The sequence below is a fragment of the Solea senegalensis genome, linkage group LG1, assembly GCF_019176455.1.
Source record: "Solea senegalensis isolate Sse05_10M linkage group LG1, IFAPA_SoseM_1, whole genome shotgun sequence".
In the NCBI taxonomy this organism is placed as follows: Eukaryota; Metazoa; Chordata; class Actinopteri; order Pleuronectiformes; family Soleidae; genus Solea; species Solea senegalensis.
This window is the reverse complement of record NC_058021.1, coordinates 40,811,901-40,837,865: the sequence shown is the minus strand read 5'-3', so window position 1 is coordinate 40,837,865 and position 25,965 is coordinate 40,811,901. Positions and strand designations below refer to the sequence as shown.

Here is a 25,965-nt window from a genome sequence, read left to right as displayed (position 1 = left end):
CACGTGGCACTGTGTGCCGTTTGCACTGAAGTGGTCATGACATGTGACATGTGACGTGTTTGGGTTTTCTGTCTGTCTGCGTGGAATCGTCCCATCTCTGCGGACGCTGCCTTCACATGTGATGGCTAGTCCAACAGCACCACCTGGTGGTCAGACGTCATAATAGACTCTGCGTTATACAAAGTACAACATGAGACACGTCCGATGCTTTTCTTTATAAATGGTCAGGGACTTCAGAAAAAAAGAAAACAAATAAACAAACAAATACATAGATAAACAAACAAACAAATGAATAACAGGACAATCTGACAGTATACACACACAAAAAGTAGCACGAGTATTAATATACTATGCATATAATGTCACAACAGATTATTATGCAGTTAACAATGAGATACACACATTACAACAGCAATGTTATGATGATCCTACAGTATCATTATTTCTTATTCAACGTCCAGAAAATACGACATGAATGAACATGAATACAATATTAAAAAAATATGTGTTTATCCTATTTTATCTGCCTTATAACAAAAGATCTGTTACACCAGGTTTATTCGAGACACGCTTTAGCATCACATATGTGTGATACAGTGATCCCACAATTTAACAGAAACTTTCTTTCTTTCTTTCTTTCTCTCTTTCTTTATTTATTTCTGTCTTTCTTTCTTTCTTTCTTTCTTTCCTTTTTATGTCTGTTTATTGATTTCCAACAGAACAAACACACCAGCAGCCAAATGTGCAGGGGGTAAACTAAAGCCAAAAAGAAACATAAACATAAAGCAGGTGGTATTAACACACACACACACACACACACAGAGTGTTCATGAATGAGCTTTATATTTTTCAGCTAAGCTCAACACAGGATGTAAGTTATTGTTCTCAAGACAAAAACACAACTTTGTAAATGTTTGTATAAAGTCAGTGGATTGCCCCTTTAATCCTCAGAGGAGGAAACCCCCTGTGGAAGCTGAGGGAGATTATCTGCTCTGAGCATTCAGATTGAAGCACATGAAAAACAAACCTGTGTGTTTTTGCATGCTGAGAGGATGAGCGTTGACAAGCTTTCAATCAAACAGAGGCCGGGACACAGAGTGGGTTTGTGTGGGAGGGTGTGGGAGGTCATGTAAGTGGGCTTTTAGGGAGTGATTACACCCCACAGACTGCGTCTGCTTTCACACATTAGGAGACGCTCAGAGGTGTCACCTGGTAGAGACAGCCGGGACTTTGCTTAACAAAAGCAGCCTGCTGTCAGGACAACGACGCCTCTGCTGGATGCTGGAGTGGGGGCTTGATGGTGGTGGGGGGGGGGTCAACCCAAGTCTACAACAAAACTACACTGAGCTCGATTCCATTTCTCATTAAAGTCACACAAACATGTGCATCGTTACCCCCAAAATATGAAGCTGTGACCTAAAAACTGTTCCCATCCATGACACAGGAAGATCTGCATCATCAGGTCAGACAGACTTCCTGCGACACCTCCCCGGCTTCCTCTCCCTGTGTCTTTGATGTGAGTCATATCAACGTCTCTGCAGAATCAGAGGGGAGGCAGACTGTCTCCTGTTCCTCTGTGATCTACTTTCTTCTCTTAGCAGATACTGGAGCACATACTCTGCAGCTCTCAACAGGAAAACTGCTCACAGTAGCTTTGATGTTACACACACACACACACTATCTTGAGTTCTTTGAAAGTGATAACATCCACCTTTGTTTTCACTTGTTTTATGCAGAGAATGAATCCAGTCGTACTCTGTGTTCTTCTCCTCGTAGATGACTTTATAGATAACGTGTGTTTGATTATCAGGAGAGCTGATTATCAAGCTACGCTGCTTCTGTGTGAGCTGATATCAGGGAATCGTCCACGAGAAGGTTTTTATGCAGTAACATGCATTTTACTGACACCTTTGTTTTTTGAAATTATTTTATTTATTTATTTATTTATTTTAATCTCATCTCCACATAATTGTACGCTGTGCACCAAATCTGAATTTTCAGCTAAGATGTGTTCACTCATTATTATGATTTATTGGTGTGTCACTTTACTAAAATAACCAAATCAATATGGAAATCAGTCATTCTTGAGAAAAGGGACCAAAACAATGTCTTACATTGAAAAGTCATGAAATGTTTGTATTGAAATAAAACCTTTTTTTTTAAAAGACTTTCACTGCAATTTGTTAAAAGACCAGCACTGTCACCTAAATATGTAGACATGTGTCTGTCCTCAGGAAGACAAACTGCAAACATAAGTGTACAAATGCATAAATATGAATTGAATGGTTTCATAAAATAACAAATATTTCATAAAGAGAACTTTACATTAAATTGTCTGTAAAAAAAGTTCACTTTATGTCAACTTGCCAATTTTGGATAAACATGCTGGTGCACAAATAAAAGTGCTGGTATTCAGTGTTGGGACTGCATATTGGACAGCACCGGCCCACTTCAAGCACTTCTGATATGTACATATTTGAATTATTCTTTTACTATTATGAGTTTTCTGTACAAATGTATGTATTTTTCCATGTATTCTCTCTGAAAACAACTTTTTAAAGCACTTGGTTCATACTTGTTGTGGCTATCAGATTTTCCATCTATGCGGCTGGAATTTAAACATATTCCATGAAAAACAGAGATTTTCCATCTAAGCCCACACCGTAATCTCTGTAAATCCCAGCAGGACAGTAGGAGTGTGTAATGTTATGTCCAAAATGTCAGGCTGTGGGAGCACAAAGAAGCTGCTTTGCAAGCTGAGACAAGAGCAGGATGTGCGAGTTATCTTTTAGATGTGATAACATCAGATCTGATGGACGGGAGGCCAGCGTGCAAGACACAATGCCACCAGCAGAGGTCAGCAGAGTGCATACTTTAAACTGATGAATATAAAAGACTTAAAATGTTTGTTTTCCCATCCAGATCAAACCAACTCTTATGTATTAATGCATTTACAGTTTACAGATGCTCCAGCTATTTCACCTTCATGCATTAGTGGGCAGGTGAATTCAACAAGGGTAGGGACGGCCTTGAAGAAGAGCCAAGTTTCTGTAACAAGGCCATCTAAGCACTGCTAATCATGCTCAGCCCTCTCTCATACAATGTCTCTGTTGCCTTCATCTGTTCTGATATTAAACCAAATCAGCGTGTGGAGCTGAGGCTCCGTCAGCATCATGTGAACATAGAAACATGCCGGTTTAAAAAAATGACACACTACAGTGTTAAAGTACAGCGTGAACATGTGAACGCAACCATCAAAAAACCCAAGAACGTGACCCTGGAGAGGCATATTTTATTTCACTTCTCAATATACTTCAGGAAACAATATACAAAGCAATGTGGTCGTCACCTTCACTGAATGTGTGGTGCGGTTCAGTTCTAGACTCAGTTATGAAAACAAAAGAACACAGCATAAAGGATCCAGCTCTTCATCAGTGGGATGGGACGTGCTACAAAAACAACCGTGTGCGTGACTGACATGCGTGTTGAAGATCTATCTGTTGTTGGTCAATGAGGAGGAAAAAGACTAAAGTGAGACTTATCTTTTAGGTGCATGAGGCTTAAGACTTCCAACAAGGCACTAATGTAAGAACCAAACTTAATATTCCAATAAAATAACCAGTGCTCGCTTTAGTTTAATATGTTTATTACAATACATACATTTCACATTTGACCTCGTAACTTCTGTGTCTTGCGCTGACTGAACTGAACACCTGTGATAAACACACCTGGACTGGGCGCAAATGAGAATGCATGACATCTTTGTGATTGATCACTACAACTGTTATAAATAAAACCTTCTCGCTCTGCATCCTCTCAAACGTTAGCGACTGTACAAAGGAATGAACCAGTGGTAACACCTCGGCTTAGAAAGTCGGCGAGGGGGGAGAACCAAAACTGTTGGAGAACACACACACACACACGGAGATAAACAACCTCAACAGGAGGGTGTGAAGTATTGGAGGTCTGAGGCTACATCCATACTACATATCTGCGTCCAGACGAGCGTTTCAGCTTCATTTCATTAATAAAGTAACTAAAACTAATTTGCTGGAAAATTGCTTATGAGAAAACAAGGGTAGAATAAAAGAAGGATTCCCATTGAGAATCACAAGCTGAAACTGAAATGAGTATTTTAATGGAGCGTTTCATTGAGTCATTCCCAAAGGTCTCCATTTTGGCCCGTATATATTAAAACGCAGCTCTAACCTTTTCAAACAAAAATGGAGCCCGCAGCGTCTGTTTTTGTGGCTCTAAAATGCCACAATTTGTGTTTTTAAAGGAAAACTAAAGTATGGATGTAGCCTGAGGAAATAGTGCAGCAGGGCAGGGCAGTAGGAATGGTCCAAAGCAGCACGCCATCACATCTCTAATTTCTTTTATATGTGTTTTGTCTTTTTTTTCCTTTTTCTTTTTTAATTAGTCACTCCATCACACCACCAGGCACTGTTGTTTTTCTTTTTTTCAGACTGGGAAATGCAGGCGCCACCAAAAGCTGCAAATAGATCACTGAACCATAGAGAGCACCAAGGACACACCTGCAGAGAGGGGGGTGTTTACCACGCCTGAGTACATGTCACAGTTCAGCCAGAGAGGGCACAGCAAGAGAATCGAGACAGTTGTCAGTTTACAGAGACTTGAGGGGGGCGGGAACACTTTTGACACCAGTGTGTTATGCTTTATGCTCGGCTTCTGTGTAAATAAATGGCTTCAAACATCCTCCTCTGTTTACGTGCAGGTCACACATACATGCTCAATGGTTCAATGATCTACGAACGGAGAAGGACGAAGCTTGAAGTCTGCAGACGTGTTAACATGAAGACAGGGCTGGCTGTTGAACACGGCCGCCTCGCGTTGATTAGTTTGGATGTCAAAAGCTTTGATAGGCATGGCTTTCCATGGCTTCAATCTACAAAACATATTTACAACATAGATAATAACATCTACAAGAAATCTACATCCCCGTCAAGGGTTTTTTACAAAACCTGTAAATAACCCCATCCTCCCCCTTCTTCCACAGCAGCTCTTCATTTTTTTTTTCTTCTCCACTTGGGTTTTCCCAGCCCAGCGGTCCAAAGGCGACCCAACTACAGCTCCTGTGTGTGTTAAGACTGGGCTCAAGAGGAACTGAACAACTGCTCTCTTGCCAGCTTCCAACTGTGTGCAATGGGTGTTTCCCCCCTTTTTATCACTCCACCAGAAGTCCTCAGACCATGAAAGAATTCTGATTCTTCAACTTTTCAAGTTCTTTGATTTGCTGTCTCAAAAACAGTATCCTGTGGGAAAGAGGAGACAGAACAAAGTTGTTTAATGGATCATTTCACATGTTGGCACGTGTGTGTGTGTGTGTGTGTGCTTCTGGACTTCACCTCTGCTCACGCAATGTTGCTTGGATTTCACAGACTCTAACCAAAGACCGGAGGTTTTTGAGCTCAGTACAGTTCTCAGACATGCAGATGCTCCCCATGGTGTGCGCCTCTTCACGTAGTCTTGATGCCTTCATCATCATTTTTTATAACACAATGAAGAACGAAAATTAGCAAAATAAAGAAACAAAAATGAATGTACATGAAGGGCAATACATCAATGGCACCGACCTGTTTCTCCGCATGTTCAGCAGGCCAACCCTGCACATGTTTGATAAGATTCTCATTGAAGTGAGCAGCGAGGGTGGGGGTGAAGGAGCAGCAGGGCCGAGCTGATGAGGCGGTGGGGGTGAAGGAGCAGCAGGGCCGAGCCGATGAGGTGGTGGGAGGAGCCGAGGCAGAGTTGGCACTGCTACTGCTGCTGGAGGCGACGTGGTTGGGACCTGGAGAAGGACTCCTCTGACTGCTGCAGACAAGTTGAAGAACAAACGATCCTGGACTTAGGAACTATTAAAGTATTCAAAAGTGCTTCACTTTTGAAATGGCAGATAGTGGTTTCACACAGAGGCATCATTTGAATGTTTGCTGTTAATTGCCAAGGCTAAAAAAGCCACACAACACTGAAGAGCAGCTGCTTGAAGTGCATTAAACACTTGTTTGTTTTTGGAACTTAAAAAAGAAGCAGGAAGTTGTGAAAGATCACCAGCATCAACTGTGAGAACAGCTGACTGATCAAAGCGGCATAGCTAATGGACACAGTCACACTCTACAATGAGGAACACATGGATGCAGGGACTGGAATCAAAAGTTAAGCAGTGCAAAGACCAACTGATGCTTTGTTGCTGTCTTTTTTACTGGAGTAGTGCTGGAGAAGTGTTGCTGTATGCAGTATTTTCCACTGCTGCTGAAGCAGTCTGATGGTATTGGGCATGCGTCTTTACCCACAGAGTCTACCCAACTCTGAATACCTCAACAGTGAAGATGAGCTTTGTGACCTTCATGCTGGTTTTAAGTCAAAAAGAAAAAATAAACAACATATCGGGTACAAAAAGTTTTGTATTGTCAAAGGACAAAGTTGTTCTCAGACTGGCCAAACACACGGGAACAAGGGTTATTCTCCCATTCACCACCTTACACTACACTGAGACCGCACTCACCATTCAGTGCCCAGACAGACTATAATCCGCCAAGACCATCACATTCTTGGTCAGAGGTATGCAAGCCTGAGGTTGCCATAAGTTTATGAATGAACAGAGTAAAGAAACATATGAATTTGTTACATTATTGCTGTTCATTGTCATTGTAATGACTTGGGGTATCATGATTCTCCAAATCCTTGATTTGATTTTCAGGTCACATTTTGATTCTCAATCTTTTTTCCCCTCATTTAGTGCAGATGGGTCTACCATTTTTAGACTTTTCTTTTAGTCTAGGATCATTGGTTTTATGTCATGATAACTCATTTATTTTTTGAATTCTCATTTTGATTGCCTACATGCATGGTGTCATGAGTGATAATGACCATCATTTGTTTTCAATTCAACACATTAAGGCCTTATTGTCAAATTTAAATAGACAATATGAATGTTACAATAACCAGTAAATTGGAAACTCTGTTAAGGCTACTAAATCTGCTCTGCTCGCACCTTTTTACTTGACATTATCAAACATGAAAGACAACATTTTCGTAGTAAGATACGACCTATTTGGCATTTCGTAGCGTTGTTTCAGTACGTTAAACCTCGTCTAGGACACAAGCAAGCGTTGATTCAAAGAAAAAGGTTGGGAAACACTAACAATCAAAAACTGACCCAACAACTGTGCACTCAGTCAATAAATTAACCATCAATAAATATACAACAGCACATAAGTGTCTTGATTAAAAAAGAAAATCAGTGCTTGATTTAATTAGAAATGAACAAATAACAGAAATACCCTATCTTGCAATGTTAAAGTTAAAAAAATCCTAGTATATGCTCTGAAAAGTGTTCTTTCTTGGGCCAAGTCAAAAGTGGTCAAACATCACCATCTTGTCAAAAATAATGAATGAATTAATAATTGTTATAATAATAATAATTGTTCCATTACTGACCAGCAGATGGTGCCACAACACTACACAAGGAAGTTGGTCAAAGAAACACCACCATGAGATGATGGAAATGGATTGTCCCATATTTTGACGGCTAACATGATTTCCACTAACGAGCAGAAAAACAAAGCAAACTCTTATACGATGCATATCTTACACTTTGCCAATGATACACTGCACAGTGAATTAACCAGGAATAACAATATATTAATTAATTCAAACTAACAAACCGCTTATATGAACAGCCAGCTTAAAAGCATCCATTGGTCCTCATTTAGCATCCCAGACAGTTTGTTATTTAACTTTGTACTTGTTGCACGTGTTGAACTTAATTGAGTTGTGTGACGGTACTTACCCTTGACGCTGCAGAGTGCGCGGGGATGCCGTGGTGGTATCATAACTGTGCTGCTTGTCGCTAGAGAGGGTCTGCTGGGATGTGGGCTGTGGATGAGACGCCTGCTTCACTGCTGGTGTGTTCACCTGAACACAGCAAGACAGAAATGCTGAATCAAAACATGTCCTCTGCTCGATTCAGGCCTTATCCACACGCAATACCTGTACGATCTTTGTCATTGTAATTTTTAAAAAGTTTTCCAAAAACCAAAAATGGTGGAAGAGACAATGACTACGTTTATTTTTCATTTCAAAGTTTCGATTTAAAGAGAGACCAAAGAAAAACAAAACAAAATAGTAACTGTAACTTATCACAGAGAGCAATGGTGCTGTTATTTGTTTTTCTATCTGTGACTCGTTTAGTTACTGGAACATCCATGACATCAAAAGAGTCTCAATCATTGCACAGTTGTATCTTTGCAGCATTTTAACTACCATATACATATTACATTTTTGCCATCCTGGCTAACCCAAACTGTTACTGAGGACACTTGATTTGTTTCAACTTACTTTTGTCTGTGAGATGATAGACTGCGTGCTGAGAAGGGGCTTTAGATGACCAGCATTCGTCTGCGGTGTGCTGATCCTTGGAGAAACATAGGACCTAGGGGATGAGGCATCCGATGTTAACGACATTGGTGACTGGTTTGATTGCTGAGCTGCTGGAGAAACACAAAGACAGAAACACAGAAGAATCAATACTATGCTAAAATGCAAATGGTAAGTGGCAACATACGTCTCTGAATACCAATAAAATATAAAAACTGTCACAAATAGATGATGCTTTCACAATAACAATGAATCTCACAGGAAACAGTAAATGAGGGTAACTATTCTGTAACTCTGCTAACTAAAAAGGAACACATAGACTTGTGCAGGGGGCTTTGTTTACCTTGGTTGGAGAGTTGGGCAGCTTGAGAGAGGATAGTAGTGATATTGAAAGCCGATGGTCCAGCAGTGAGGATCTTATGGAGCATCGATTGTAATGAAGCTTGTGTGACAGCAGCTGTGAGGACTATAGAAAAGTAAAAAGACAAACAGTTATCTTGTGCACAGACACACTGGAGTGTTTCCCCCCTAAAACCTTTCTAGGCAGTGGTGCTGTTGTGCTGGTGTCCATGACAATGCCACAAAAGGTGCTGCTTGTTCATTTTTGTCATTTACATCCATCTTAATTTAATTTAAATTAAATTTCAGTGCTTACGCACATACTGTCACATAGAGCTGAATGCACTATATCTGTACTGTACTGTGCAAATAGCAGGTTCGCTCTAGGCCACTTCAACAGCTCATCAAAAAAAATCTCCACCAACTGAAGCGTATGCTATCTTGAGCATATCTGCCACCTCATCTCATCGTTAGACAGCGTTTTCAGACTGGAAACTGAAATTTGTGTTACCTTATGAACACACTCCCTGGACTTAAGTCCATAGAGAAAATCTGCTATTTTACATCACAGCAAACAGGAGTTGATCCACTGGTATCACCATCAGTAAGTTCATATGCATAAGTTTGTATCTTGGGGTTTTTGAACTCAGCAGCTCCCTTGTCCTGGTTCTTTTAAGTCAGCACTGCTCTGTGCAGCCCCTTCGCCTAAGTGTCGGTACCTCATACAATCACACTTGTATGAGGTACAATCCCTTTTAAATATCCCTTTAACTGGTTTTCTCTCATAAGAACGGCTAAATGCTAAAGCTGACAATACATGAACACCGTCACAGCCCGTGGCATACAACCCCTGCCTGCAAATACATGTGGCATGATTTCAGCCCTTCAGCTGCAGCCTTCTGGGACAGACTATCCAAGGGACCGTTTTTATCCCCTTATTTACAATTACTGTGTCACTACTCTCACAGCTGGCGTTTACTCTCATTTTCAAGTGCATCAGTTTGAAGGGCTATTAACAGTTTTGCCTTCAGACATGGCAAGACGCCCTGCTGTACAAACAAGTTATTTTCAAGCAAAGCATCCACCATGGGGGATTCTCCGCCAACACACCACCACGAACCGCATCACACTATAGAGATATCATAAAAAAGGTTCAATAAAGCACCCACAACAGTGGGACAGATTATTTTCTCATGACAAAGTCTGTAACACTGAGAAGACAATACAAATAACACAATGATGGCTCATTAAACAACGCAACCAAAGCTTCCAGAATGATCTATTTGCATTACAGATCTGCTTTTTTATTACCTTCATTGATTTTCCCCATGTCCACACTGGCATTGTTGAGCTGCAGGGCAGTCTGAAGTGCTGGGAGAAGCTGGCGAAGCAGGGTGGGGTCCTGGAGTAGTGGAGGAGCCGATGACTGCAGGACTGGAGACACAGGCACCGTGGATGCTGATGATCCAGCGGGCCCCGATGAGGGATTCAAGCTCCCTGAGCTTGAGGAGGATGACTGGGACTGGGTAGCAATAGTTGTTGGGGGCTTCTCTACTTGGGATGACTCTGTGAAGTCAGCAGAAAGAAGGATTTCAGTTTAGTTGGTAGAGGCTGTTTAAGAAATCCACATTATTCCCCTTTTCAGAGCACCACGCGGTATAGTCTGTAATTTGTTGAATTACGTAAATCTTAAATCGACAGATAATACAAGTTGAATCGGACTTCAAGCCCTCGGGCTGTATCATGAGAAACCTTCAAGCCACTGTGATGGACGCATCCATGTGAGCTCAAGATTACCTTGAAAAAAGTCATCACTCAATTGCTGCGTTTAGAAATACAACCTGAAACTGTACCACAAAGAGGGAAGTAATATATGCATTTTGTGCAGTAAAGTCTCAGTCACAGTCCTCTGGGCACCAACTCATTTGAGATGGACTCAAAGATAAATGTGTTTTGTTGTCAGACGAGTCAGATTTGAGAGCAAGAGAGCGAGTGAGTCATCTCTGTTTACTTAATACCCAAGTTTGCACAGCTACATGTATCCTTCTAAGGAGTCTACATCAACTTCCATTCATTTGAACAACCTAATCAAAGCCTTACCCCGAATATTAAACATTACCAGTTAATGCCTAACCCTAACCTTAACCTACCAACAATTAAAATCTAGCCCGACACCTACTCAGTTCATCAGAAATTAGGTGTTAGGACCAGGTTTGGGTTCCTACTGGTTCTGACCAAGTCAGTATTTATGCCAGAAAAGGTCCTACAGAGGTAACAAATACAAGAACACACAAAAGAGGGGTGGGGAAGATAGCGACTTAGTGCGTCGACTCTGCCTCCATAGGTGTCCGACATCAATCCGACTAAGCGTACACATGCAGGAGTAATCGACTATGAATTGCATTATCCAGGTATGACAGTCCACCTTAGATTAGCTTGACTTTAGTCAGCATACGAGTTAACATGAAATTTAGAACACTTCACCTTTGTCTTTTACAGCTAATATTTAATTAACATCACAAAATGAAGATGAACCCAACTTGCTTGATAGGACATACTATAAAGTCAGTTACAAAACTCTACAGAAGGCTCTTAATGTGGGAAAAAAAACCAGCTGGAACTGCTGACTCAGCATTAACATCAAATGACAAAGGAAGGAAGAGGAGAAATGTAATCCAATCCTGCCAAATTGAGAGGTTAAGTGTGACATAAGGAAAAGCAGATTTAACTACGTCTTAGTTCTTTTATGCCATGGGCCGGCTCTGGTCAACGAACTTGAGTGCACAGACACAGCTTAAAGCTACAGCAGCTCACATCACTCAGCCATTTGTAGTCTCAGTCTTTTGGTAAGCAGTTCCTTAGCATTCATCAGCCAAAGGTCAGCTCAACAACTGTCATCATTGACTTAACATTACTTAAAGCCCAGATAAAGTGAACATCTCTTCTGACTTGGTCACCCCACAGGGCAGTGTGTGTTACTAACCACCTTACCAAATATGAATGATTAAAAAAAGTCCCTCCATCTGCAATGATTTAGCTACAGTCCTGCTCTCCTCTATTACTTTATCAGCATTATCTGTAGCCTCACAGCAGGCCTCTGCTCTTTTATTATGTTCTTCTTCCCTACTTTTCCTCATATTTAGGAATTTTAAATGAAGTGGCACAGCTTTTGTGTGTTTTGGCATCAAGGGAAGACACTTTCTGTGATCAGATGTTGATCGGATAACGCTTCACCACATGCATTTACACCTGATATTAACATACATCTCAGGTGTCCACATCAAGATCCAATTGCTATCCGATCACCGTCATCCCCCTCTGTGCACTGCCATATCAACAAAAACATTTGCCGCATGTGAAGTTGCACTATTATATGGGCTCCTCTTTGCTACAATAGAACACAATACAATGCAGAGGAGTTCATACTAAGGATGGGCGATACACAGACCTGCCAACCTCTATACATTTTGACATTAAACTACGTTACTACGGTGTGTCACTTTCAGTTCAACTGTTTACGTGCACAGGCTACAGTCTGTGGGTCTAACTTTAGCACCTTTAGCCTGCTGGGAAAAGACAAAAAAATCAATCTTATCCCTCTGTCCAATTTGTTCGTCTCGCTAGTTTTCCACGGGAGGGTGGCGCTGAACACCGTTCCAATGCTAAACAGACGTAAACAGGTGCGTGTGTGCGTGCACCTGCAGTTATAATACACAATGTTCAGCAAACCTGAACAGAGGAGAATATCTGGCCCTCAAAAGTATGTTTAAGAGATATTTTTCAGTTATTTCTGTCATGTTCAAGTCCTGTTGTTGTCCATTTGTGATTTTCAGTTAGCATATGTCAAATATATTCAGATTTACATTTACGATAGATCTGATTTAAAGTGAATCAGAGATATAAACAACTGTATGGGTTTCAAAAATAAGAATTGCCTTTTCTTCTTATAGAGTTAAGATAAGATAATGAGTTTTCCTCATTATCTTTTTGTATGGTGAATATCTGACAGAAGTGAGTGGGAAAGTGATTAGTAAGCACGTGAAAGATACTTATTAATTATGTGTCATCAGCCAAAATGACAAACCAAAAGGTCATTGAAAATGGGAGAATTATTTCCTGGGGCTGATAAAATGTCCCTGGGACCCATCTAAAAGACCACCCTTGGGTCCTAGGACACATTACATTGAAAACCTAGCAATATCACTTCTTTATTATCATTTTGGTGATAGATTTATGGTCAAAAAGATTAGGTGTTTGTTTGTCGTCATTTTAATCGTGACCGTGATAAATACCAGAAATGATCGGGATACATTTTTTTTAATCCATATTGCCAATCCCTAGTCCATACAATAGTGCGACTTCAAGCGTCAAACTGAAAACCAACGAAAGCAGAGGAGACCAAAGTTTTGTTGCCACTTTCACATTAGGTCGGAGGCACCAAAATATTCCCATTCCCGTAGCGCTTGTTGGCGGAGTGGAAACACACCGAGGCGACCACCTCCTGAAGTGGTTTGGCAGATCAGATAACAATCCGTCCTCGGGTGTATTTACAACAGAACACTGGAGAAAAACTGTTTTCAGTCTTTACTTCACAATTCCTTACTCCACAAGGAAAGTTTTCCCCATGTTCTCAGCCACCATTTTCTAACATAAAATGTGTGAAGAGGAGAAACTCTGAATTTGTTTTACACAGTATTTAAGCTCAGGGCACTGAGGCAAGTGCATCTTCTGAGGCAAGAAGATAGACTTTTAAGATGGGGAGAGAGAGAGTTCACACATGATATTTTGAACAAGCAAAGGAAATATAAATATAAAATTCAAAAACGCATTAAAAAACTCACTGCAAACTGGTGAATAAACATAGCTTTACTTTACTAGTTTAAAATTTCAATTTAGACGTTTAAAGGAGCAGGACTTACTGGAACCAGTTGGGGCTGCCGTTGATTGCATAGTCTCCCTTCTGTAGTCCCTGTCTTTGGGGAAACTGTTGACAACCGCAGTCTTAGTTGACTCCTTTTGCCTATGCTCCCTGTGAAATAATTATTAGTCGTGTGTCCTTCATATGTCAATATAATCATATACTCATTCTAAATATTTCGAGCTACCTTTCAAGCCACTCTTTGGGCTTCTCCCACTGGGACACCTCTGTCCTGCAGTTGTAATAGTACTTCTTTCCAGATGAGCTGATGTGCTCGGACCAGTCATCACCAGGTTCGTGAGACTGAAAAATAAGAAGCAATTGTTTAACAAGATGAAGGCAAACAAAGAACATGCAAATCTGTTTACAAGGTCTCATGGATGACCTTGTAATGCCGCTTGAGATGAACAAAGACATGAAAGATTTCATAATGTTCCAAGTAACCAACGTTAAACACTTAGGTCTTTAAATACCACTGTATGGTGACTACAGCTTTGTGCTCAGTGGTGGCCTTTTACGGTGGTAAATATTCCACCTCTGTTGTGCTGTCGAGGTCGATGTTTTAAAAAGAACAATTAAAGAATGGATAAATGAATGTGATTTGATTACTGATTAGAGTTAATCTGTAACTGTCAAACAATCTCCAAACACAAGACAATGAATGACAGCACAAGAGAGAGAGCTTGGAATATGACTGTGTTATGTGTGAATTATTCCAAGTCACTGTAGATCAACCTCTCTAGCCATCAGATTTTTCTGTCATGGTAGAAAAATATCCGTCAATGACAGAGAATTCTCGGTTAATGTGACTCCTGGTACATGTGTGCATATTTTGCAAGTAGAAACATTTTGAAACTGCAGAAGAATGTAGAACTGCAATGATACGTCTAGCTCAATCTAATACAATGAATCTTACAACAATGAGATACAATGATATTTTTTTATGCATGACTCTGAGTGACTGTTCCAGCAAGAGCCACAATTGAGTGTGTGTCTATATGTGCTAGTCTTGTGAAAGTAGTTGAGCAAGAGAGGGGTGAGCGGCACAGCCGAGTGTGTGTGTGTCAAGGAGAATCAATTAGAAGACTGCTGTATTATTCTGTAATATGCCTTTTCTAGTTGTAATCTAATAACACGAAGGCTACATGCGTGTATGTAAGAAAATAAAACTGTTAAAATGGGAAATGTTGATTGAAGCATGTGGAAACTAATTAAATCTCTGGCTTCTGATATAAAATGTTTCGATAATTAACATAATATAGTACCATTAAATAACAATTAAACCTTTAACAATATAACATTTACCAAGAGTTACTGTCTGTCTTTACATCAAGAGTGTAAAGACTCAACAGAACCTAATGTTAAAAACGGTGACACTACTGAACAGTGAGAACCAAAAAACAATTCAAAGCAGTGTACTGGAAAAACAATGTTTAATGATCATCTGCCTCCATGCAGAGGCTACACTTACTGTGTCTGAGGTCTTGCTGGGGTTTGAATGGGAGTTGGAGCTATGAAGGGAGCTGTGGTTGTGAGAATTTTCTTGAGGGGAATAACTGGTCCCTGTAACAGAAAAAAAAACAGGGAACGAAAACATCAGTCAACGGCTGAATATAAAAGTGGACTCACAAAAGCCTATTTATATTGAATTATTTTCATGTTTAGTCATATACTCTCTTTCCTAAAATGTCTTGATAGGAAAGTAACAACCACATGATAATACACATGACCAGTCAAAGGTTTGGACACACCTTCTCATTTAATGTTTTTTTTATTTTCATGACTAATTACATTGTAGATTCTCACAGAAGGCATCAACACTATGAATGAACACATGGAATTATGTACTAAACAAAAGTGTGAAATAACACGTTTCATATTTTAGATTCCTCGAAGTAGTCACCCTTTGCTTTGTAGACAGCATTGCAAACCCTTGGCCTTCTCTCAATGAGCTTCATGATGTAGTCACTTGGTTTGCACTTCACAGGTGTGCATTGACAGGGTTAATTTGCGGAATTTCTTGCCTTCTTAATGGGGTTGGGACAATCAGTTGTGTTGTGCCGAAGTCAGGTTGGTACACAGCTGACAGGCTTATTTGACAACTGTTTGAATTCATATTATGGTAAGAACCAATCAGCTAAGTAAAGAGAAATGACAGTCCATAATTACTTTGAGAAATGAAGGTCAATCAGTTCGGAAAATTGCAAAAAAAAAACAACTTTGAATGTGTCCCCAAGTGCAGACGCAAAAACCATCAAGCGCGAAACTGGCTCACATGAGTACTGCCCCAGGAAAAGACCAAGAGTCACCAGCCTCCGACATCACAACAGCACCTCAGATTAGAGCCAACACAGAGTTCTAGTGGCAAACACATCACATCTACATCAACTGGTCAGAGGAGACTGCGTGAATCAGGCCTTTATGGTCAAATAGCTGCTAAAAACCACAACTAAAGAAAAGCAACAAGCACAAGAGATTTGAAATCTGTGCTTTGGGCTGATGAGTCCAAATTTGAGGTCTTTGGTTCCACCTGCCGTGTCATTGTGCGACGCAGAAAAGGTGAACGGTTGGTCTCTACATGAATGGTTCCCACCGTGAAGCACGGAGGAGGAGGTGTGATGGTGTGTTCAAGGACATTTAGGAAATCCCACACATGCACAAACAGCTACAGACAACAAGTATCAGTATTTGCTTTGTACCAAACACAAATAAAAACTCACTGAACTTTTGCTGTGTAATAGTAACAAAGAACACACCTAACCATCAATTACTAAAAACACACACAAAAACAGATTTTGCACAGGCACTGCACTAGTTAAGTTGAACCATTTTTGGTTTGAATTCAAACCCAATGGTATACAGTGTAGAATCATGAATTCGGTTTGGTTAGGTCTTTTTAATGTTTAGTGTGTGTATAAAAGGTGATGGTGAGCCCCGTCAAAGACAAAGTTAACAAAGTTTCTATTCTATTCTAAAAATCAACCTGAGATTTTATTTTTCCAATGGTATCACCCAGCCCTATTAAATGGCAAGACTAAACATGCATGCTGGTGCTCATGCTTTTCTCGAAGCTCTGCCCAACCATTATTTGTGGCCTCAAGTAGTGTACACTCGCAACATTTTCTAAATTGCTTTGGGGATATAATTATGCGTAATCAGTGGGGAAAACCATAAAGAGGAAGGCACACTTGAATGAGAGGCCTCTGGTGGGCACCACTGCCCTAAATGTATCAATATATAGCTCAATGGGGCACTCAATGACAATCTCAATACACACAGTGACTGCAACCGTCTGTGACACATTCAGGAGTACAGAAAATTAGATTACGCACAAATGCATCTCCTCCTAATAAAGTAGCATTCATAAGATAAACTCTTGGTTAACAGTGTACGGTATAAAGCACTGAGAGCAGAGCAACAATGAGAATTCTCAAAATACTATAAAAGTACTGTGCCTAATGGGGTTAGGGTTAGATTATTTTCTCTAACACGCATGGTGATGCCTCTTCTGACCACCATGCCAACGTGTACAGCAAAACCTTCTTATCTGCTCTCTCTCATCTGTATTTTTTCATATCTGGTAAGGTTTATTAGTCAACATTTCCAAGTAAACCTGAAAGCTGAGGACAGACATACATGGTAGTGTAATGCATTCAGCCTGTAGCTAAACATGAGATTGTTAACTAAATCTAACCTACTGACTAACCTGATTACATAGTCTTCATCCACATCCAAAACTACTTAAATGCTGTAGTACAAATGCTAGGCATGTACAGAGCACTATAGTACTGCTACAACAAACCCAAAGCAGGGTTCTAGCCATGATTTTAGTTTAGCATAACGGCGCGGGAGTGCAGCGACCAAGCGGGGGGGTTGGTGCAAAAGGGGAACATTGTTCTACACCATGTATTCTTGATGAGTAATTTTTATACCTTTGTATCTTGGCAGTGTGTAACCTTCACAAAAGGACTCCGACACAAGGTATTTAAACTCAAAACCCAAAAACCTGTCCGACCCAAAAACAGAGAGAACAAATGTTTTATTCAAAACATCACAAAGCAAACCAGTACTACCTGGATTTGATACACAGCTCAAATCTTATCATATTAGAAAATATCACAAAAATGTGACAGGATAACCCTCCCACTTTGGCTAAGATAACTTAAATATCAGATAAGAGATTTAACTTTTTATATTTACACAGTTTATTGTGATAAAAGACCAAAAATGCCTGCAACGGTAACTTAAACATTGTTCTAAAACGTTCATAGAAACTCAATACCCAGCTAACGCCTGCGCCACGTGCCAGAACTGAGCTGGTGAATTTGACATCTTTCAAAGAGTGGCATGCGTCAAGTGTCTACTAACTCTTAAGTTTGTTTCTTTTACCTCAATAAAAATAATGCAATTTAGTGGGGGGTTACAGTGGAGCGATTGACAACGGTTGAGAACAGGACAATTCATGCTTCTAAAGTGGTTTATGCCGGTGAAATTGATACACTTCAGCAAGTGGCTGTCCAGGCAGCCCGGCCTTCCAAATATGGTTAATGTATGCTAACTTCATGATTAGTTCTTGGAATCTAATGGAAAGAGCGACACTGCTGGGAATGATTTCCATGGGCTTGGCAGTTACTTAACAGTGATTGACATCCGAGCACCTTTGTTCTGCACACTTGTGGGAGAAACTTTGGGTGGGAGATGTTACTTACTGCTAATGTTGTAAGTTTTGTGAGAGTGATCTGTAGCAAGAATTTGATCTGGCATTATAACATTATACAAGGAAATACAGCCAAAATAATGTTACACTGATTGAAAAGTAGCTAAGATGAAGATAAGCGACACTAAATGCAGGCACAAAAGAGAGGTGAGATGATACCATTATTGCTTTCCCAAAGTGGTTTCAACACAAAAACCCAAGGCTGGCATTATGAGACTTTCCCATTCTGGGAACCATTTTCAGAAAACACCATTTCAGGCCTCTCAAAACGCAGTCTTTATGTAGACAAAACACCATTCACCTTATATGTGGACAGCCCAAGTCTTAGCTTGGTGGACATTTAATGAAGCAGTATTGTCTGTAACCTCAGTCACATTTTTAAATGTGGTATTCATGTTTTTCCTTGTCTTTTTTCCCTACGGTTGTACTGTACTATTTTAGTTGAGTTTCAGCCAAAAACCATGTATAAAAATGTGAAATACACATTGAAAGGGGAATATTGGGGTCTGTGATGTGACATGAACCATGTCTTTGCATACTTCACACTTCTCAACTGTTGATCCCAAGCTGATTAGAGGCAACTAGCCATGACAATTGAACAGCTCTTAATTCAAGTGTGTAGACAGCCAAGACACAATTGGCGCTTTTTCACAATACAATTCCAGCACAACTCGGCTCAGCACAGCTTGACTCTCCTCAACGTGGACAGAGTCATAATAACACGGCTGCAGGAAAGGTTGTTTTATACATGACGTACAGAAACTACTGATTTATTTTCAGTGTACTGAATCATTAGACTCAAAAAGATTTATTCAGAAAATCGTTAAGTACTTCTTGCATGCCCCGGAGCGCAGACTCCAGCTGACACAGTCAGAATTTTTAAGACTTTTTAATTGATCTACAGTTCGGCATTGTCTGGTTAGATTCCCGTGTCGGACGCAACACTCCTGACTGTTCCAGTAATGACACTCAAGTGGCCAATCGGTGGCCGGCAGTCTGTTGACGGCATATTTAGAATCAGCTCAGCTTGCTTGGAACCAGAGCAGGTACTAAAAAAGTACCAGGTACTACCACTAATGGAAAAGCAGAAAAAACGAGTAGCGTTGTGTCGTGCTAATCCCGGTGGGACCGTGTAATGGAAAACCACCAATTGAGGCATATGACGTCCAATCGTCAAACCAAATTTGAGACAAACATTGTTTCATTCTTATAGTACTGTAAAAGCAAATACTTTTAAAATGTCAACAGAGGTCACTCTGGACACTCTCCTGCTAGTTTCCTGGTATAATCTCTGGTAAATGTCTGAGTGAGCTTATGTAAGAATGCAGCAAGAGGACCAAGAGGTGACCCCACTCACTTGGATCCTCCCAAGATCCCCTGCTGTTGTGAGCGAGTCTGACCTAGACACTCACTGTGTTCATCGTGTCCAAATGGCAAACCTAACATGCCCAGACATTTCCCACAGTTCATGTCCAAAAACTATAATCAGATAAACAAGTCATCATTTAGTCTTTGCCAACAAAGCAGAAGCATGAAAAACCTGACTGGTTTAGTGGACTGCATGTGTTTGCATTAGTAATTTTATTAAGATTTCCTTAAATGAATCAACAGGTATTTTCTGAGGGTCAGAGTGCACCTACAGGATGTCAACACACTAGATATTACTATCACTAGCTCTCACATACTGGAGTTTGTATTCACTTGCAGTGGAGAATTGCCCGACACAGTTCTTTTAATTATTAATCCTCAGGAGAAAATCATGTTGTGTGCTCAAAAGTGGAATCTAAAAAAGCAAAGATAGGCATTGTTTCGTAATTTGCGTCTGTGACACTGTGTGTGCCTGACTCTCTGCCCGCAGTAAACACAATTAGATGAATTTCACTCTCGTAGTATTTATGTTTATGAAAGAAAGCTGCTAGATTGTGGCTCCAGTGAACAACTAACATGGTACATGTAACAATAGCAAATTTGTTCTGTATGGGCCAGTGCTATGTGCAATATCTGAAACCAGAGGGTGCATTCACACTAGCCTTGCTTAGTCCCGAACTGAAGCCTGAAGCGTATATGCCCCGATGTGGTTTGATTGGGTTGGTGTGAACACAGTCTGAGACCTCTGATGCAAACTAAGGAAGCAGACTCGGGGTCCACTTGAGGGAGGTAGTCCCTGACCGCTTACAAGTAAACTCTGTAGATGTTCATCTCTGGTGTGAACACTATCCTCACCTTTTTCTGATAGTGTAGTATTTATGGCTACAGCTTCAGTGTTCTCATCCACATTCCCCAGTGAGGAGAAGGGAGATCCGGGAGGAGAACCACTGATGAAACTGAAAACAGTGCATCCATCCTCCTAGGCCGTGGGCAGGAGGGTGAGGGCAACACCTGCGACTCAGGATCCTCCTGCCTGTGGCGGAGAAAAAGCAGCGAGTCTGCAGGTGACGGAGAAGGAAGAGTTTGAACCTCCCAAACACGGACTCTATTTAATAGTATAAGTCCTCTAACTCTGTTCTGAGGCCCTATGCACACAGAATAGAAACAGATTCTCGATAAACACAACATTGTTTCAGGAAATCCATACAAAATGCCCAAAAAGACTCTGATTGCTCCAGTACATATGCCAGCCATGTACGTGGTGCTGTAAATAAGACAGAATAAACCAAGCCAGGGCAATAAATAAGATAAAAGCAACACACCAAACAAACAAGAAGAGGAAGACAACAAAGATAGCAGTAGTAAATACCAAAGCAAGAGAAAGGTGGGATAATGATATTGTCTTCCAAAAACAGTGTAGCTGTGGTAGCTGTGACGCTACATAACCAAGGTAACACCTCCGACTCGTCCACCAGCAGGAAAGAAAACGGCTCACCTCATTATTATCGTTACTTATACAAGAGACCGCACATAAATCAGGCCAGCTGTTTTCATCATAAAAGTGAAAATTTGCTCTAGGGTGCAGTCAGAGTCAGAGACAGGCTAACAGGTTAACGGGAGACAATTTTACCGAAACCCCAGAGATCCAGAGGTGAATCGCTACTATAAACGTGCTCAAAGTCGCATACGAAATATATGCATAGAGAAAGGCACAAAGCGTAAACTTAGACAAACAAACATTATTTCCCTTTCTTTCCTCTAGCTCGGTTCATTCTGTTTTCTTTACAATTCTCAGCACTTTTAGATTTGCCTTGAACAAAACCATTTGAAAAGTTGTTAGGTAAGAACCCAGCCATAGACCCAACATATAAGACACAATTTTGTTTTTAGAAATCTGCAAAAACAAATTTCAGAAACCTTGTTTGTAGTCCTTCGGGCCATATTTGTATCTTTCGCACTAAAAAGTAACCATACTCACAGGGAGCGTGTCCAAAAGGCCTGTTAGTCGTAGTTGTCCAGTGATCTCTTACCAAGAGATAATTACTACGCACAGAACAGTAACCTTCGTAGTTAAAAATGAGTCCACAAATATTTCATCAGGTTTTCAGTTTGAAAACTCGGCAACACAAAATTTTGTTTGCCAAACGCAACAAGCTGCTCTCCAACAAAACCTAAGATTACTCACATGATTTATCATAAACCATATTTATGTCAGCTTGACTGACAAGTGACCAGATTTTTGAGGAAAACTCTGTTTCCTCATGTGTATAATATAAAAAGATTTAAACATCTCTCCTTGATGAGATTTCAAGAAGTAAATGAAAATCCACTTGTAGCCGCCTCATAACAGTTTACTTCTGACATATGGTCAGTGAAATTGGCTTTTGAACAAATTCAGTTATCAAAACAGACAGTACTTGTTTCGCCTGGCAAGATATGTCCCGCAACATCGGAATGTTTGACATTGTGAGTGGTGTTATTTTACATGCCACTGCATTCGAATTTCACTTTATAGGTTTGCAGATATCATGTAACTGCTAGAAGCTATTGATTACTCAAAACTACCATCCTAATTAAAACAAATATGGTAAAATGCTAACAAACTATAAATACCCAAACTTATTATAGTGCTTATTTTATGAGAAACTACAATAACTGTAAAATCTGAAAGCATTACAAATTAAGCAGGTCGTAAATAAAACATTAAAGCGGCGAAGATTCTGTTAAAGCTCTTGCCTGGCATAAAGTGAACACTGGAAGGGACAGAAAACACCTAACCTAAATCGTGAAGTGCTACAGTAAGCCATTATACCTGTGGCCATCAAAGTTAGCAATACATCGTAAATCTGCACTAATTTTGTTTTCAACAACCCCTGCTTCTCACCTCCATCTCTGTTTCTGGCCCGGTGTGCGTGGACAGCCTTTGCTCTGCTGTGCCCTGTGTTGTCGATATGTTTGTTTTCAGGGCTGTCAGACCTCCGAACCATTTTGCAAGGAGGAGTGACATCTGAAGAGTCTCGCATCTTTTCATGCCGGTGGTCTCCTCCTGGATGGCTCTTTGACGAGTATTTGAGAGTCTGTAAACACATGACATACAGACACAAAACCACCTTACTATCATCCAGTATGTTTTGATGCAGGTTAATTTTATTATCACAGAAAACCTCTCAACCCTCCTTCAGCTTGTTTTTATCATAACTTAATAAAGAAATGCTGTGTCAAAGTACATTTGCGAGAAGTTGTACTATCAATTGAACAAATAACCACATCTATGGGGGTAAATATTAACGATTAGAAAGCCCCTCAATGATTAGAAACCTTTCATTTGTTTATAGTTAAACACTAATAAATAACTTGTTTAGTTTTACTAGCATGCCTGTTTAGACAATGTCATATTTAATACATTAAACAATATTACGACGAGTAAGAAAACAAGTTTCAATCAAATGAATTATCGCCAATTTTAATTGGAAAGAACTGAATTTAAACCTAAATTCAGACATTGTGGTACACATCTCAATAATTTAGATTTTTCGAGAGTCTTTGTTGGCTGAATCCTTCAAATGACAGACTGCGGTCAGGCCCTAATCGGAATGGCTAGCAGGCAAGCTAACAGTAACAGGCTATCGTTAGCTTTGAGCTGCAAAATAACTTGCTCATACCCTTTTCTAAAACCGTTGAATTCGACGAATACGCTCAGTCTATCGCTTATGTACATCATCATGTTTACATTAGGACATGTTTGTTGTCGTTTGTGTGGCAATTCCAAACAAATCCTCCTACTTTGCACTTTATTTTCCGCACTGACTGGGGCCTGTTATGCTCCCCTGAAGCCTGAACTAGAGTGTCCATTTTAATCTTATTTGCTGCTAGCAAGCTAGCAGGCTACGATTAGCTAACAAGTACCTGATAGGGCTGAGAATCTCTTCGGTCGCACCTGCGAAAACAATAAAGACAACGGAGGTGAACACAACTTAAAATGCCAATGCTGAGAAATGTGTTAGAAGTACAGCAACAGCGGAACACACAAGTTTCCAGACACTTATTTTGGTTTCAGTAAAAATGGCGGATTGTCAAAGCGCAGCTGCCGAGGAAAAGAAAATCAGAATAAGTATCGTAAAAAAAAAAAGATGTTTACCCATCGCCGAGTCTCGGTTGTTTCCTTGCATACATTACCATCAATGCCGTGTTAGTGTGTTTGGAGTGGGATGCGAAAGACTGATAATGGTACTGGGTTTTTCTGGTGGATTCTGCGACCTGGAATCGTCAATTATTTCAACCTAGCTTATGGGCAATTCAATGCTATCGGCAGCACTGGTCGAAAGAGCGCCCTCACTCAGTCCATCTCCCACTCAGACAGACACACACAACCTGAACCAACGTCTCCAACTGCCGAGAAAACGTAGCAGTGGAGCTACGCGAGAGGTTGCCAGATATCAGAAAGCCACATACACAGAAAGCCTTCATAACACCACTGGGGCTTAACAAATAAACGAAAGAGCTTCACATACATAAAACACATTCAGAAATTCAGTATTATGTATTCATGCCTCTTCCTTTGATTTCAGATCTACCCGCATCTAATCCACCCTCTAAGGGAAAAGGTTGCAGAAAAAGTTACACATTTCAAAACATACACAAATCAGAATGAAATAACAGTATAACAGATTGCAATAATGTATCAAATAAGCAGAACGTTTTAATTCATTGTCAAAATCGGTAAAACTTAGAAAATAACCGCTGATAATACTACTACTACTACTACTAATAATACTGATAATAATAATAATAACAACAACAATAATATAGGTGGACATGCTGATTCACTATTCCTAACCAGTTACCATATTTTCTCAGGAATACTAATACTGACTTTAATAACAACATCCTCAGTCAGATTTATGATTCACTGTCCATGCTTGGTCAAACAAATCCAATATTTAGAAAAATACTCATCAAATTCGGTTGACAGTTCGGTAGTTAACAAACCTGGCAACCTTGACTGATACCTCCTCCAACCCCTTCTGACGTTAACATCCGGGACACCTTGGCTGAACTCGAACAGTCTTTAAAACTTGTCAAACGTTTTGTTCAGTTTAAAACTGTCATTGTATGTCTACACATGTATGTTTACTGGTAATGTTGCAACATCCAAATGGTTTATTTATTAGGAGGGAAGCGCTGTCGACTTCATAATGATAACAACTATGTGAAGATGGCAGACAGTGACTTGTTCTCTTCTGCCATCTAGTGCCTGTACGGCGATATCGCAGGTAGGACAGACAGATAAATAAAAACACATTCTTACTCATAAGCAATAGTTTTTCTACATACAAATTAAAAATATTAAATTTAACTCTGTTAAGGGCTCCATTTTCATTGTCATTTTAAAAGTACACGAGAAGGGAACCATATTGTCCTATTTTAAAATAACTTATAATAACGTATTTTGTGAAGAACATTTCAAAATACTTTTACAAGATGCTGTACAGGAACAAAAATGGAACTAAATATTAAAACATCAGTAAGTGAATGATATAGGAATGATCCAAAATACCACAGTGTCATTGCCATACATATTATTATAGGCAAGTATAATAGCAAGGAAAATGAAAACTGTGTGCAAAGTAGCCCATTCATATGTTGTGGTTGAATCAATGACTCAGGGGCGAGTATCTGTCAGAAAAAGGGCTGCTGGGCTCCATTGTCCCTGGAGAATAAAGTCCCACATCAGATCCTAGGCTGAGGACAAAAGAAGCTGCAGTTCAGCGTTTTGGCACCCAATGCATTTTAATGTGGGGACAAGAGGGCATGTCAGGGGGCGCTCTCATTGTTAGCACATTTCTGGAACAAGTTCACACAGATAGATTTTTGTGAGTCCATATGCTCAGTCTTCTATTCTTTGCATGGGTGTATCACAATCAATGATTAGACAGATTACACAACTCTGTGCAACATCAGCAATCTTAACGCATATTTGTATTTATTAAGTCATTTATTAGAATATTTTCAGGCAAAATCCACTAGTGTCCTTCTCCAAAGTGGCTTCTCAGAACATAGGCCACTTGTTGTTTCTTAACATTGCCTGCAGAGGGAGCTATCAAATCACTTTTTAAATATTTGGTACAAAAGCAGCACACTCTTGCCGACTTTACCCTAATACTACTACTACTACTACTACTACTAATATTAATAATAATAATACGAATACTAATAACAATAATAA

At 40.0% G+C, this 25,965-nt stretch overlaps 1 protein-coding gene across 2 annotated transcripts; it reads right to left on the bottom strand.

The window, feature by feature from the left end:
- Window positions 1-3,629: 3,629 nt before the first annotated feature.
- Window positions 3,630-24,135, bottom strand: waca (WW domain containing adaptor with coiled-coil a). 2 transcript variants are annotated; one of them, XM_044027790.1, is made up of 13 exons: window positions 23,878-24,135; window positions 23,646-23,676; window positions 22,624-22,816; window positions 15,126-15,217; window positions 13,842-13,957; window positions 13,656-13,765; window positions 10,048-10,302; window positions 8,741-8,863; window positions 8,359-8,510; window positions 7,811-7,935; window positions 5,598-5,832; window positions 5,370-5,497; window positions 3,630-5,276 (listed from the first exon to the last, which is right to left on the bottom strand). In XM_044027790.1, the coding sequence occupies exons 1-13, from the start codon at window positions 23,916-23,918 to the stop codon at window positions 5,207-5,209; spliced, it is 1,671 nt and encodes a 556-aa protein (XP_043883725.1). In that variant the 5' UTR covers window positions 23,919-24,135; the 3' UTR covers window positions 3,630-5,206. The 2 variants fall into 2 exon arrangements, with proteins under 2 accessions (XP_043883725.1, XP_043883734.1); XM_044027799.1 differs by having other exon boundaries at window positions 8,359-8,507.
- Between the last annotated feature and the right edge of the window lie 1,830 nt (window positions 24,136-25,965).